General features: G+C 37.0%; 1 protein-coding gene across 1 annotated transcript in view; it reads left to right on the forward strand.

Moving 5' to 3' along the window:
• LOC126299010 (coiled-coil domain-containing protein 175-like) overlaps positions 1-16,295 on the forward strand; it is a 142,236-nt gene that overhangs the window by 67,291 nt on the left and 58,650 nt on the right. Inside the window, exon 5 of the mRNA XM_049990643.1 lies at positions 3,020-3,098. Within this exon, the coding sequence (XP_049846600.1) occupies positions 3,020-3,098 (79 nt within the window). The remainder of the gene's footprint in view (positions 1-3,019; positions 3,099-16,295) is intronic.

Raw genomic sequence — 16,295 nt, forward strand, 5'->3', positions numbered from 1 at the left:
ACTTGAATGTGCCTTCCCTCATAATGTTTTCCTGTAATGGAAAAGATACATCTGCCAAGAAAACATATAGTAGGGCCTTTGTCCCTCTATGTATGCATTCACTTTGTGGCCTTTGAATGAGCATACTTATGATCATATTCTTGAATACACCTTTGTTTAAAATTCTTTTTTGGCATCCAATATCAGCATACAAAAAGTTGTAGGAGGTGTCAACAGTAGCAAGCAGCACAATGTTAAATGACCATTTGTAGTTGTAAAATTAACTCCCGCTAACGACACGGTTCTACAGGAGTCTATGCTTTCCGTCAGTTGCTCCCACACAATAGGGGAAGTGAACTGTCATGCTGTTTCATGCCAGTCATTTTCAGTTGCCAGATCTGAAAGAGATAAATTTGATTATATGTTCTGGGAGATTTGACAGTAGGAAGAGGTGATGAAGGAGAGGAAGTTGCTGGCCCTCCTGCTTCATTGTCTCCTCCACAGAAAAAATTAAAATGATAAGTGGTAAGCAAGGCAGTTACAGTGCCACTTCGCAATTGCCGATGAAAGTTTTGAAGAATCAGGAAAATAAGGATACAGACAAATGCAGCACCAATGACAAGTATGTGGCATACATGCTAAGGAAACTACTGTAAATACAGAGAGCAGTGATAGAACAAAAATTGAACAATTTCTTGCTTGTAGCAGAATTAGACATCTACGAGAGTATGAGAGTCATTGGTGTGTGTGGATGTGCCAAGTGCATCAACAAATAGTGCTGATTCCCTTGTCAGTTTCATAAACAACACAAATTCTGATGATATAAACAAGAAAGTCATGTTTTCTGGTGATATATGTTCAGTTTTTTAAATAAAATGAATAAAAATGTGTTAAAATACATATACAGTATTTTTCAATAAGCTACCTTTACGTAATTTATCAGGAATTCTACCAGAGATCCACAAACTTCAAGTACAATTTGAGGCTTGTTTCAAAATGTGAAGTAAGTATCAAGTCCTTGGTTAATTGAAACTATGTCCCTGAAATTTGTAGCTGTCATCCTTTCCATACTTTAAAATGTCTCCTACACACGAAATCTGGCCACATGTGGGCAGCATGTGTCCAATGATGAGCAGTACCTTTTCCAGTGTCCTAGAGGTCTTGCTGAGGCCTTCACAGGTAGCTATTACCCCAAAATGTAGTATGTAAATAGATTTCCCATGCCATTTCTGCAGATGCCCATAATCCTCTGGACAAACCTTGTGACACAGCTGCAAAGAAACACTTACCCCCTCCTCTCTTGTCACCCTGAATTGGAAGAACTGAACTGTGTAACTTCCAAGGCACTCAAAACTGGGAATGTCAATTGTGAAATATTTTGTTATGTAGAACAAAAACTATTCTATTACTGCTTCTCTGCTCAGCTGTGTTTAACTTAGTTGCGAACAATTTGGAAGTGACTATGGATACATTATCAAGCACTTTAGCACTGTTATCAGTGTGATATACAACCCAAGGTATGTCTTGTCAATGTACTCCCAATGTGTCTTTGCTTGGTAAGCGTAAGACTTTAGTTAATGAGATGAACTTCAGACTTTTGTAGGTCCCACTGTAGATGATGCGTGGGTATATTAACAAGATGTACTTGCTGTGGTATTTCACATAGCTAACAGTGCCAAAGTACCTGAATATGAAGCCATAGTTGCTTCAAACTAGATTACGAGTAAATTAAAACGATAAACACAGTTAATTGGAAACACCATGTGACATGTCGTATAATTTGCTAACAGGCTGAAGCCTCACTCTTGGATATCAGTTCAACATCTGCAGTGGCTGTTAAGTATAAGACAATAAAATGTGTTCAACAAGACAACTATTATGTACCTATTTCCAGCCACTCTGAAAGGTCATTTCTTTCTAAGGTGGTGACATTTAAGGGGAAATGTAGTGTGCTCAAAGATTGTAATTAGCAATAACATGATAGAACAGATTAGCAAATTTTAACTGTTTAAAATGCATTATTTTGTGTGATCAATAAAATAATCTGGGAAAAATGTCAAATAAATTCCAACTGATGTGTGACAATAAACATAATGATTATTGACAAAACAAGAAAGGATATACAAATAAATTTTTATTAAGTGATGGCAGTCCCTAAGCTGTTGCATGGTTGTGAGAATTAGGCTTTGAAGAACGAGGAGAACACAGCCATTGAAATAGCAGAAATGAATTCCTTAGAATGACTGAGTATATCCTTAGAGATGAAATAAGAATTGAAAATGCGAGACAGGAATTAAAAATATTTCATATGAATGAAAAGATAGAACAACATAAATGCAACTGTTCCAAGCACCTCTTATGAATGAAAGACAAAAGACGTGAGAGAGAAGGCTTTGCTGTAAAAACTGACTAGCCAGAGAGATGTTTGGTGCATATGCAAGAGATGAGGAGATGATCTTGAAACCTTATTTGAATGGAGCAGTCTGTCATGAAGATCATGATGATGATGATGATGATTGGGATGTATTTAATTTGTTGATAAAAATGTTGCATTTTGATTGGTTGGAGACATGCCCCCAGTTTTAAGTGATGTGAGAGAATAATGTGTGTCTTAAACTTGGTGCAGTTTCGGAACACCTTTCTAGACTGATTTTAATATATTAGATAGGCTGCCTCATCCAGTAACTGTACAAGGAAGAATGACCATGCTCTTACACAACAACCACATCAATGTTTCTTAAGTATATGCAACATCTTTGCTATTATTGTCTATGACTTAAGTGATGAATAGAAATGCTTATTAAAGTTCTGTTACCAGCCCATGAAGGGGTTTGTGTTGTTGGTTGACATTTTGAGTGATGTTATTGTCATACTTCACTCATAATAAATCAGTACATGGAAGGAATTATCTATAAACTTTGTGTTGTGTTCTTAGGAACTTGTATTCTTTGCACCTATATTCTCTACTAAATTATTGAATCTCTTAAAAGTTAATTGTCTGTGCTGCATCATTTACTAAATTTTCATTCTTTATTTTTAGCATAAATGGAGACCTGAAATGGATAACAAAGAGCCATATTTCTTCAAATTTTCATATCACAGTGATGGCTTGATGACAGGTATTAAACTACTTCTTCTAAATTAATAATTGTTATTATTAAGACGTACCTGAAGCATTACTTTGTAAATAGTGAAGCTGGACAAAAGCTGTTGGGGAATCTTATTTATATTGAATAGTAGAAAAAGGTACTTCTTATAATCCATAATTTAATATGAAACCTTTAAATTTCCACAATGGTCACATACTTCCAGCTCTTCTCATAGTACAGCTGCATTCCAGAACCTGTACAGAAAATTGGAATTGAGATCAAAAGAAACATAATTTACACCCTAAAAAGGGCTCATGAACACCACACATTGCATGTTGTACCACTATATAGTGAGACCTTCAGAGGTGGTGGTCCAGATTGCTGTATGCACCAGTACCTCTAATACCCAGTAGCACATCCTCTTGCTTTGCTGCATGCCTGTATTCATCGTGGCATACTATCCACAAGTTCATCAAAGCACTGTTGGTCCAAATTGTCCCACCCCTCAACAACAACTAAGTGTAGATCCCTCAGAGTGGTTGGTGGATCACATCGTCCATAAAGAGCCCTTTTCAATCTATCCCAGGCATGTTTGATAGAGTTCTTGTCTGTAGAACATGCTGGCAACTCTAGTCGAGCGATGTCGTTATCCTGAATGAAGTAATTCACAAGATGTGGACGATGGGAGAGTAAATTGTTGTCCACGAAGACGAATGCCTCGCCAATATGCTGCCGATATGGTTGCACTATTGGTTGGAGCTTGGCATTCAGCCATAACAGCGCCTTCCATGACCATCAGCATCATACGTCGGCCCCATATAATGCCACACCAAAACATTAGGGAACCTCCACCTTGCTGCACTCACTGGACAGTGTACCTAAGGTGTTCAGCCTGAATGGGTTGCCTCCAAACAAGTCTCCAACGATTGTCTGGTTGAAGGCATATGCGAGGCTCATCGGTGAAGAGAATGTGATGCCAATCCTGAGCGGTCCATTCGGCATATTGTTAGGCTCATCTGTACCGTGCTGCATGGTGTCATGGTTGCAAAGGTGGACCTCGCCATGAACGTTGGGAGTGAAGTTGCTTATCATGCAGCCTATTGCGCACAGTTTGAGTCATAACACGATGTCCTATGGCCGCACAAAAAGCATTATTCAACATGGTGGCATTGCTGTCAGGGCTCCTGCAAGCCATAATCCGTAGGTAGTGGTCATCCACTGCAGTAGTAGCCCTTGAGCGGCCTGAGCGGGGCATTTCATCAATAGTTCCTGTCTCTCTGTATTTTCTCCATGTCCAAACAACATCGCTTTGGTTCACTCTTAGACACCTGGACACTTCCCTTGTTGAGAGCCCTTCCTGCCACAAAGTAACAATGCGGATGTGATTGAACTGCGGTATTGACCGACTAGGCATAGTTGAACTGCAGACAACATGAGCCGTGTACCTCTTTCTTGGTGGAATGACTGGACCTGATTGGCTGTTGGACCCCCTCCGTCTAATAGATGCTGCTCATGAATGGTTGTTTACATCGTTGAGTGAGTTCAGTGACATATCTGAACAGCCAAAGGGACTGTCTCTGATAAAATATCCACAGTCAATGTCTGTCTCGAGGAGTTCTGGGAACTGGGGTGATGCAAAACATTTTTTTGTTTTGTGTATATCTGTAAATGAGTTCTCAGCCATTTTTGAAGAGCTATTCCCAAAAAAGTTTATTAGAAACAATAGTGATACATCACTGAACAAACCCTGTAAAACAAAGAGGGAACTTTACTGTATAGTTAGAAATTCATGTAAGAAAACTAAAGAAGGTAATACAAAAATCAAAAGCATTGTATTATGAGGAAGAAATTGATAACTCTCATAACAAAATAAAGACTATTTGGAACATTGTTACAAGGCAAACAAGGAAAACCATAAGAACTTTTGAAGAACACAAAATACAACATGAAGGAAATCTAGTTCATGATCCTGAAAACATAGCCAATATTTTCAACAACTACTTCTTGTCAGTTTCAGAACAAATAGGCTGCAGGGCTCTGTTAATGAAGTTCTGAGCCATATGCAAAAGACTATACCCAAACATACAGGTAAAATTCATATTAGACCTATCAAAGCATCTGAAATTAAAAGAAGAATCATCTCCCTCAAGAATATATATTCCACTGCGGTAAATAATGTCTCTAATAATTTACTAAAAGAGGGCTGTGTTTCTATTAGTGGTGTAGTTAGCCACATTTTCAATGCATCCTTACAACAAGGAACTGTACCTAACATACTCAAATGTGCTGTTGTAAAACCCCTTTTCAAGAAAAGTGAAAAAACTGAAGTCACAAAATACAGGCCAATTTCCCTTCTAATTGCTCTTTCAACGTTTCTGGAAAAGCTTATGTATACAATAATTTTGGAACATCTAGATAAATATAAAATTCTCAGCAAAAGTCTGTTTTGGTTTCTAGAAGAGTCTATCAATCGAATAAGCAATCTATGCTTTCACAAAGAAAGTTCTGGATTCAGTTAATGACAAAGTGGAAACGAGAAGAATATTTTGTGACTTGTCAAAAGCCTCTGACACTGTGAACTACCAAATCATATTACAGAAAGCAGGCCTACTAGGAATAAGTGGCACAGCAAATAAGTGGTTGGTATCATAACTCAAAGGTAGAAAGCAGAAAGTATTAGTAGATAGTATTGATGAGATCCATAGTGGCCTGGTTTCATCTAATTGGAGAACCATTAAATCTGGAGTGCCCCAAGGATTAATTCTTGGTCCTTTACTGTTCCTTATATTTGTCAATGACCTACCTCAATGTACAAAGCTACAGTGCTTTTTTACCATTTTTGCAGATGACTGCAACATTATGACTGATGGTTGTACATTTGAAGATCTTCATGGATTTGTTAAGAATATTCTATTTGATTTAATAAAATGGTTTAGCATCAATGGACTCTTGTTGAACTTTAATAAGACTAACTATATTCATTTCACTGCAACAGCTGAAACAGAGGATGGGTTAACTGTGAAGTGTGGCCCAGAGTCAATATAAAGAGTTGAAACAATGAAGCTTTCAGGTGTTTAATTGAGTCCGGAGTAAACTGGTCTTATCATGTAATAAATCTTCAGAAGAGACTCAGCTCATCGATTTTTTTGCCTACACGTTCTCTCCATGAGCGGAAATGTAGACATAATGAAAGTAGCATACTATGGATATTTCCATTCTCTTATAACATTTGGTATTACATTTTGGGAAACCAAACACTAGCTAAGAAAATACTCTTGGTCCAATAATGTGTTGGAACAATAATTAGTGGCATAGGCTCTATATGTAGTAGTAGAAATCATTTCCAAATACTAAAGATTCTTACTGTTACTTCCAGTACATATTTTCTCCTATGTGTTTCATCAGTAAAAATACTGATTTTTGTAGAACAAATAGTGAATACAATGGATATGATACTAGGAGAAAGCACAATTTCCACAATGGTTGTAAAAACCTGACTATGGTGCAAAAAGGTGTGCAGTTTTCTGGTGCAAAACTTTTTAATGCTCTCCCTCCACATATTAAAAGCAAATTTGATAATCATTCCTCTTTTAGGGAGCATCTAAAGCAATTTCTACTGGAAAGGTAATTTTATAGTTTAGAAGAGTTTTTTTAGCCCAAGTGAAAAAAACCTAATAGATCTGTGAACCAGAAATTTTGAGTGTGATATACTATAGTGTAAGTTTGAGCAATGATGTAGGTACTGCACTCATGTAATATTCATAGTTATGTTTACTGATTTTGTGTTTGTTTTTCACTTTCTCTATCTAATGTTTGCTGTAATCTGTCATTATTACCACATACATGTAATACAAACATGGAGTATTACTTTTGTATGATTGATTGCTTTAATACTACCTATGTATAGATTGTATACTGACTCACACCATATTCTTGTGAGTTTGACAGTTGGATTGATGGAGTAAGAAATAAATAAATAAATAAATAAATGATCCTGGAGTGGGACCTGTCCTGGCCCCCTTCATACCTACTGGCAACATCCTCAATGTGATGATCCAGTGGATTTTACTGTTACCTGCTGGAACAACAACAACAACGACAAAATTTGTCTTGTTCTCTAATCTGTGTTGTTACCAAAGAAACATACTTCTTAGATGCCCATTCCCCATCTCTTTGGAGTTAGCATGCATTTTGTGGGAATCTATTGGCTCTGGCAGAGCTGCACGGTGAATGAAGTGGAGCCTGGTCAGGATGGATGAGGAAGGGTGTGGGAAGTTCATTATATAGGTTCATTTTTTTTACATTTTTTAAATAAAAGAGTTGAATATACAATATTCTGATATACTCTAGTTACTTCATGTTTAAATGAGCTGATGGCTGATCAAGAGGAAAAGAACCAGAAGCAAATGACCTAACCCATCTGCTCTGTAAGAAGTATGTCACACAAGAGAGTCAGAGACATACAGCATAAAGCCAACTGCTCTGCTAGATGACCAGATCAAAAGAGACAACCAATCTGTGCTCAGAGGTCCACAGTGTGGTAGCATTCATTAGATGCCACCTTTCTCCCACATCTGATTGGCTAGGCTGGTTTTCGCAGTAAAGTATCGCAAATGGTGGTGTGATGCTGATGCCACTGTCCTACATGGCACCTAGGCACTGTAGGAACTCATGCTGGTAGTGGGTCGCAGCTTCAAATGCAAAAGAAAATTAGGTTCTCAATCAAGTACTGAATTAATTACTCCCAATGACTCAGACTGGCTAGGCATCCTGTACAAGCGTTCCCATTTCCACCAGGCCCACATTCAGTGGGAGGGTTGCCCCTGTGGGGAGTGGGAACTTTGGGAGGACACATATTATGTTATATCTCAAAATAATCATGGGAGGGGGGCTTCAATTCTAGGGATTGGAGTCGGTCAAATACCTAAACAACAAGAAAGTGCCAAATGTTCATATTAACCCTCTTTTTGAGTGAGATGGTTCAAAGTTACTGCAGTTTTTCAGTCTAGATCCTGCATAAAAGTCCTGGTAAACTTCATAATGACAATGTAGCACTTAAACATCATTGATAAAACTCTAAGTCTAAGTACACTAATATTTCTCTAGCCATAAAACATCTACATACTGACTCCATTAACAAAACTCCTGTTATATTGCAGAAGCCAAATGAACTTGTGTGCTTAATGTTTTGTCACATGTGGTTTCTAGGTAAGTACACAACTATTCACATTGAATCAGTCATTCTGTAACTGATAACTTACAACTACACAAATCAGAAAATAAATGAGGTAAATATTACTCTCTGTACAAACTGCTGTGTCTAGTGAGTAATGTAGAAACTAGATGGTTCTTTCTTTCTTTTTTTAATTTTCATAAAATACCCTCTGCAGGCCAATAAGACTGTGTTGTTTGGATACAGCAGCAATAAAAAATGGAATCTTATAAATAATAGTAGTAGTCATTCTCTCAAGAAACTGTCAGCACTGTATTCATATTGGTGGCTTGAAGTATCTCCAGGTTCTAAGAACTAACTTAAAACTATAGGGGGCAGACAAGTGAAAATGAGAAGATGGAAAAAAGTAAGTAAACTGTTTATTATTTCAGAAGTAATTGCCATAACAGTTAATAAATTTGTCCCATGGTGAGACAAGATGGCCAATGCATCATGGAAAAATGTTAGCAGTTGCCTGCTGGACTATGATTGTACCCAGATACGCATCTCTTAATCCAAAGTAAATCAGTGGTCTTGAATGTCTTTCTTATGGCCCCCAAAGATATGGAAATGGCATGGGGAGAGATTAGGACTATAGGGAGGATGTGTAAGGGCTTCCCAGAGAAACTTCTGCAGTGTAGTCGAAACAACCTTGGCAACATGAAAGTGGGCCCATGTGTTGTCAAGGTTGTTTCGGCTATGCTCCAGATGTTTTGCTGGGGAAACTTACACATCCTACAGACAGTCCCCATCTCTCCCCATGTGATTTCCATGTTTTGGCACCCATAAGACAGACATTTGTGACAGCCAATTTGGTCCAGATGAAGAGGTGTGCGCCTGGATACAATCATGGTTGTGTAGGCAACCACAAACATTTTTTTTCCCTCAAAGCATTGATAATCTTGTTTCATGTAGGTATAAATGTGTTAACAATTATGGAAAGTATTTTTGAAATGTTAAACAGTTAACTCACTTTTTTCCATCTGTCTCATTTTCATTTGATTGCTCCTTATACAAAAAGTCAGGTGGCAAAACAAGAAATGGTGCACCAGTAACAAAGTAAGTATAATAATTATTATCCTATGTAAACACAACAAACAAAATTCCATTTATATTGATCCATGTGAATACAAATTTGCTGTCTCAAGTTGCCCTAAAATAGAGGTACAAAGTTCCACAAGAGCTGAACAGCTCAATGTCATCCATAAAACTTAAACAGAATAATATACCTGCAAACTCTATGACAATTTGTAATGATTCTAATAATAATGATAATAATAATAATAATAATAATAATAATAATAATAATAATAGCTTTATTCAACATCGAATGGTACACTGCACATGTACAAAGAAACAGTAATGATTAAAGTTATTTGTAAAATACGCAAGACACATTCTTCTCAATACGTCATTAATTTACAACAAAATTACAATAAGATGTTTACTGATTTCTATTCACATAATTTCACAAAGCATTTGTTGTTCTTCATATAAGTATGGTACTCTTCTAATGAGTAGAAAGGGTGTTTTACTAAAAATTTCTTAAGTTGATGTTTCAGTTTAATTGTAGGAAGAGCCATGACTGCACTAGGCAGTGCATTAGCTAATTTTATACCTGCGTACTGAGGCCCCCTTTCGTAAAGTGCTGTTCTGTGGCTGCCAATGTAAAATCTTTCTTTATTGCTAGTATTGTACTGGTGAAAATCTGAATAAGTGTTTGGGTGCAGTCTTCACAAGCAATATGGCTTTTAGAATGTATGTGTTTATAACAGTTAACACCTCTGTTTTTGGAAACAAGTTGCGACAAGATTCCCTATATTTTGCTCCACAGATTATTCTCACACCCCTTTTTTGAAGAATGAGTAGCTTATCTAGATTAGCTTTGGTTGTTGCCCCCCAAATTTCAATACCGTAGTTGAAGTGAGAGGAGAAAAGAGCATGGTATGCAGTCTTTAGGACTACGGTGTCTCTACAGAACTTGTTAATAGTACTGATTGCAAATATATTTTTTGACAACTTAGTTGCTAGGGAGTCAATATATGTGTCCCATTTCGGGTTGCTTTTGGATTGTTATGCCAAGGAATTTTACACCAGACTCTTTCTTTACCAATTCGTTGCCCATGTATAATTTAATTTCAGTATTCAAACTACTTTTGTTAAACTCCATCAAACATGTTTTACTGGTGCTTACATTTAAATGGCTTTCATTAAAAAACTGAACAATTTCTTTTGTCACATTATTGCACTCAGCCTCTAGTTCATTACATGATTCCTTTTTACATACAATGGACATGTCATCGGCATACAGAACAATTTTGGAATTTATAGTACAGTATTTAATATCATTTACATAGATCAAGAACAGAAGGGGGCCCAACACCGAGCCCTGGGGCACACCATATTTTATGCAAGTGATCTCAGATTTGTAGACGCCACTTTCCGTTTTAAGTAGAACAAATTGTTTTCTATTGCTTATATAACACTTTATTAGGTCATAAGCAGCGCTTCTAATGCCCATTTTCCATAGCTTGTCTAATAGGATGTCAACATTCACATTCAAAGGCTTTTTCCAGGTCTAGGTACACACCTGCCACATGTTCCTTGCTTTCGATACACCCTATCAATTCTTCAATTAGTTGAGCAGCTGCAGTGCTAGTTGATTTACCTTTTAGGAATCCATTTTGATTTTTGAACATCAGGATGTGTTTGTTAAGAAAGTTTATAATCCTGTTGTATATAACTTTCTCAACTATTTTGGAAAAGACAGGAAGGATGGTCTGTAGTTTTCTATTTTGTTGTTGTCACCTTTCTTAAAAATGGGTGTTACCTGTGCTATTTTGAGTCTGTCTGGAAAGGTGCCTGATTCTATTATATTGTTGACTGCTGCAGACAGAGGTACAGAGACATTTTGGCTACAGGCTTTTAAAACATTGGTATTTAGGCCATCATGCCCATCTGAATTAGAGGGTTTTAGAGAGCTAATGATGCCCATTATTTCTGCACAGTTTGTGGGGGCTAGATATATACTATGGTCACATGAATTACCTTTAAAACTGTAATGCATGTTTTTATGTTTGCCATTTATGGCTTCCCCTACGGAAGAAAAGTATTCATTAAAAATATTTGCAATTTCCAGTTGGTCTTTTATGAGCATACCATTGTGGTTAATAGTAAAGTCCATATAGGATTTGTCATTGCAGGTTCTAAAACTGTTTATGACTGCCCAGATGCCAGCAGTTACGTTGTGTGAGTTTTGAAGCTTATTTGCAACATAGTTGCCCCTGGTCTGTGAGCTTAATATATTTTGAAGGCTTCCTTTACCTCAGGAATTTCTCTATTATTCAGCATTGCACTGTGGAGTAGTTTTAATTTTTCCCTCACTTCAGTGACATTACTATTTACCCAAATATTTTTGTTTATATTTTTTGTTTGTTTCATTTTTGTGATTACAACTGGGCATGTGGTATCAAGGCAGTAATAGAAGTCAGCAGCAAAGGTATCATGTGAAAAGCTACTATTTTCAAACCATATTATTTGTGCTAGCATGCAGTTTAGTCTGTTTATGTTGTCATTATACATTATTCTTTTAGTTACAAACTGTTGCTTTGTAGTGACAGTGGAGGCCTCATGGAGCTCCAATTTAAGCTGTACTGCATGGTGATCTGAGATGGCTAGTTTTAAAACCGATGCACTGTGGGATAGGTGGGTCATGTTTGTTATTATGTTGTCAAGACATGTTTTACTATTGCCAATTTCTCTAGTGGGTTCCCGAATGAGTGGGGTCAGGTTAAATTCATCACACAGACGATATAACTTTTTGGTGCTGACATCATTTGTTAATAAATCTATATTTATATCCCCTGTAACTATAATATTTACATGACCATTTGGCCCAGAAAATGTTGTGTCTATATATACAAGCAAGTCAGGAAGATTTACAAAAAAGGTATGTGTATTTGCTGCAGGTGGCCTGTAAACACCGATGTGTTTCTGATTGTAGTCGTTTCATCTGTTTTTCTCTAGGGACGATTTCTTGCATGTAATTTCACAGATTCCATTTCCTTGGACGGTTTGTTTACACTCAGTTTCACGTTTTGCACACGAGTTTGGGACTTGGTGTTTTCTGAACTTATCACTGACAGTTTTTTTGCTGCTTGAAGGATTACTTCTAGTTTGCATGGACTGAACTATTTCGTCGAGAATTTGAAACCTGTTTTGAGTAATGACGGCAGGAAAGCTTTCCTTGGTTTTTAGTTTAGGCCTACATTCGTTCATCAGGCGCTGTTGTTCAAATTCGCACAACTTCTTATTTAAGAGAGTAACTTCAGCCTTTAGGCTCTGGATTTCACTTGCCATATCGCCGACTAGTACAGATAATTCACACCTACACTCACAAATTTTTGCTTTATGATAGTTATCTGAATTCTGGACGCGGCACTGACTACAGTTCCAGCATATTATAAATTCAGTATTTTCTTTACAGATGAGTCCACTTTTGCACATCGAAAATGATACGAGTTATTACATTCCTTGCACGTGATTCCGGTTTTCAGTACTTTTCCGCATTTTTTACACTTTTCCTCGTCAAAACACGAGTTTTTGCGTAAGCTAAGAACTTTACCATTACTATTTGCCGTCATCTTGACTTCCATTTAAATCATAATGATAGACAGTAAAGTTATTTATTTGTGGCACTGGGATAAAACTATGTTGTTCTATTTATTCTGCTATTTTAAGCATGATGCTCACATAATTTTGTATTGTTTTACTTGACTTGTCCTATATTATTAGTACTCCCTTTGTACAGCATGTAATCAACAGGACCAAATAAAAAATGAAATCAAATCAGATCAAATGTTGTTCACATATACTATCAAGATGACATCTAATAAAGAATAATTCTAAGACTCTAAAACCATAGAAACATAATTTTTTAGCAGAACCCGATGGCTCCTGTAATGATTCATGTTGAATGTTAGTTAACTTAAGTTTCTTCTACCTGGTCCATTGATGAATGAATGCGAAATTTTCATGCTTAACAAAATTTATTCACATTAATTGACATCAGAACTGCACACTTGTTATGTAGACAAAACAAGGACATCAAATATCCAGAACATCACTTTTCATGTAGCACATGTATCTGACATAACTGAAGTTTCACATAATAAAATTACAAAAGAGAATGTGTATTTAGATTTACTAATGCATGAAAATAAGAGTTACGAGAAATTAATAGACATAATTTAAAATGTTACATGATGTATCGGAGTTCGTGTCACTAGGGATGGTGGCAGTGACAGTTACAATCCTTATAGAATAGAGACAATCATTCACTACAGTTTCTACTGCAATGAGGCCAGAGGCATGACTCTGCAGTGTGTTCAGATAGTGCAGATACCCCACTGTCATTAAAAGCTTGGCAGTAGCAAACCACATGTAGGAGGTGTGGACAGCGATGATATACACCAGCAATGACTGCCATGCATGTGGCAGTGTAGGAAAAGGGGAGTAATGGGTAGTGGAGGTGCATTCTTGTGTGGCTGTGCTTATTGTGAATATGACAGCCATGTTCAAGGCTGTGCAGTTTCATATTGGGGTCTGGTGCTTATTGCATAGCATTCATAGATGACAGGAATCTTGAAGTGATTCGAAACTTAACTATCTTACTTGAAACTTTCTACATAGGACAAGTTACTCAACCAATGCTTTCTGCTCTCTTGAGGTAACAGCAGCAAAAAATAAAAGTACACTTCATTTGCACATTATTAGTCATATTATTGTTGGTACACATCGTATATACTGTAAGGGGAAAAAGGTGGGATCACTAACCAAAGTTAATGGAATATATTCTTATTTAAGTCATGTATTCAAAAGACCAAATATGTCATTCACAGATAATACATAAAACAAAACAACAGAAAGTCCTAAATACATTTGCCACCAAGGACACTGTTTTACAGAATTTAAGTGAAAATATAAACATCTAGAAACTAAATCAATAGGTATCATGTACAATACCAGATAAAACAATAATTGTATCTCATGAATGTTCAATAAATCCTAACTCTTTAATCGGATCAAACGAAACACTTTAAAGTCTCTAGCCACCATGGGGTATGTGAATCAATGAAATTAGTATCATTTTGGCTTACAAGATGTTAAACACTGAAAGAGGTTCAACCAGTGGTATACTGTCAACTTTAAGCTACTTTCCAAAATTGATAGTGATGACAAAAAATAAGAAGGGATATGAAAACCAAGTGTGAGGTGAATTCTTCCTCTTGTCTGCAAAAGTGGAATATCACCTGTGTATTACAGCCCCTCTGCAGACAGTCTGTGGCAGGCACCATCCCAGCAAACAGCACTTTCCTTGGCAGATAGGACACGGAGTAAACATGTCAGCTGGTAGCCAGGCAGTGTCCCAGCGACCGGCGTCTACCTACACAGTCATTGGAACCGAATGCCCCAACTACCCACAACGCTGGCAAAACAGAAACCACCAGAGAAGTTGGCATATAAATGTTACATCAACTGCAGAGGTAATGCTATCCCCTGGGGGCACTGCCAGATATCTCTGACCAGTCATCAGACATTTCATGATTATAGGCAAGTGCAGATGGGAATATAAACTGTAGTACAAGAGCTTTTCACCACTGGTTGGGCCCTTTCATCAACATGCATCTGTTGAAAACAAAATGCACCAGATATATTCTGCCCATACATCACAGAATTTTTGTCATTTAAGATTGGTAGTTACGTAACGCAGTGAAGATATTAAAATTCTTAATAATAGACCAATAGACAAAAAGAACAAATAATAAAAAGAATCTTGGAATTCTGTCACAATGAATTTAAAATAATAGTACAAAACATGTAAATCACAATTAAACAGTGCAGTATGTGTCCGTAAACACAATGGATATTAAATATATTCAATAAAGAATGAACTGATGTAGTGTCACATTATAACAAAAAATATAATAATGTGATTGAAATAATGACTATGAGAAACAGTGAATTTAAAATAAAATAGTGGAGTAGCAAATTAATGATAATCAAATAATAGTACCACATGTAGACATAAATTTGTTACAAAAAATTGAATAAAAATTCAACTATAATATCATGGCGCATATCAACATAAAAAGTAATAATATGTCTCAGATAATTTGAAATATTGACTATTTTACAATTTTAACAAAAATACATGCACGCACATTTCGGCAGAGTTTATGGGGGGGGGGGGGGGGGGGGGGGCTTGGAACTAGCAGTGCTAATTTTTTTTTTTTTTTGCACTGAATGATGAGGCAGTGCCTAAAGTTTGTTAGACACACTAGACGTTGGCCAACAAATAAAGGTAAAACTGGCTAGTGTCCTTGCTATATTTATGGAACATAGTACTTTATAGAGAAACATGTAAGGAACAATTAACTACAGGTTGTGCACAGCACTGAACACATTTACTGGAGAACAGTAATACAGATTGCAGAATAGGCAGAGAACTCATTTGCAATTGCTTAAATAATACTGTTTCTGTGGTGACTCACCAGATCATGTCAGAGGGCAGACCCAGGTGGCCTCTACAAGCGTCCCTGTGAACAGTATGTACATGCACTCTCTGAAATCGCACACTTTATGAGTGAAGGTACATCACTACATTGTTCCAAGGGTAAGAAAAACCACATATATAGAAACACTAGGCACAGAAAAGTACATGGTACAGAAAAAAATGCATGGTACAGAAAAAGCAGTACTGACCTCACAAGGCACAGAGATTACGAGTCACAGAAAACACCAGTGACGGTGCTAACATCCATTTCATAGCCGGACACTGGTGGCTGCTACAGCATGTAACGGGCAGGCACCAGTGAGTAGGGACAGAAGGGATGAGGGGTTGGTTTGGCACATTGTCCCCCTCTTATGAGAGGCTGTAGGGGATAGGGCACAGTGTGTCCATAGCGTAGTCCTCGTTGAGGTCACCAATCATCATTGGAGGTGTCAGCTGGGGT

This window comes from Schistocerca gregaria, chromosome X (genome assembly GCF_023897955.1).
Source record: "Schistocerca gregaria isolate iqSchGreg1 chromosome X, iqSchGreg1.2, whole genome shotgun sequence".
Taxonomy (NCBI): domain Eukaryota; kingdom Metazoa; phylum Arthropoda; class Insecta; order Orthoptera; family Acrididae; genus Schistocerca; species Schistocerca gregaria.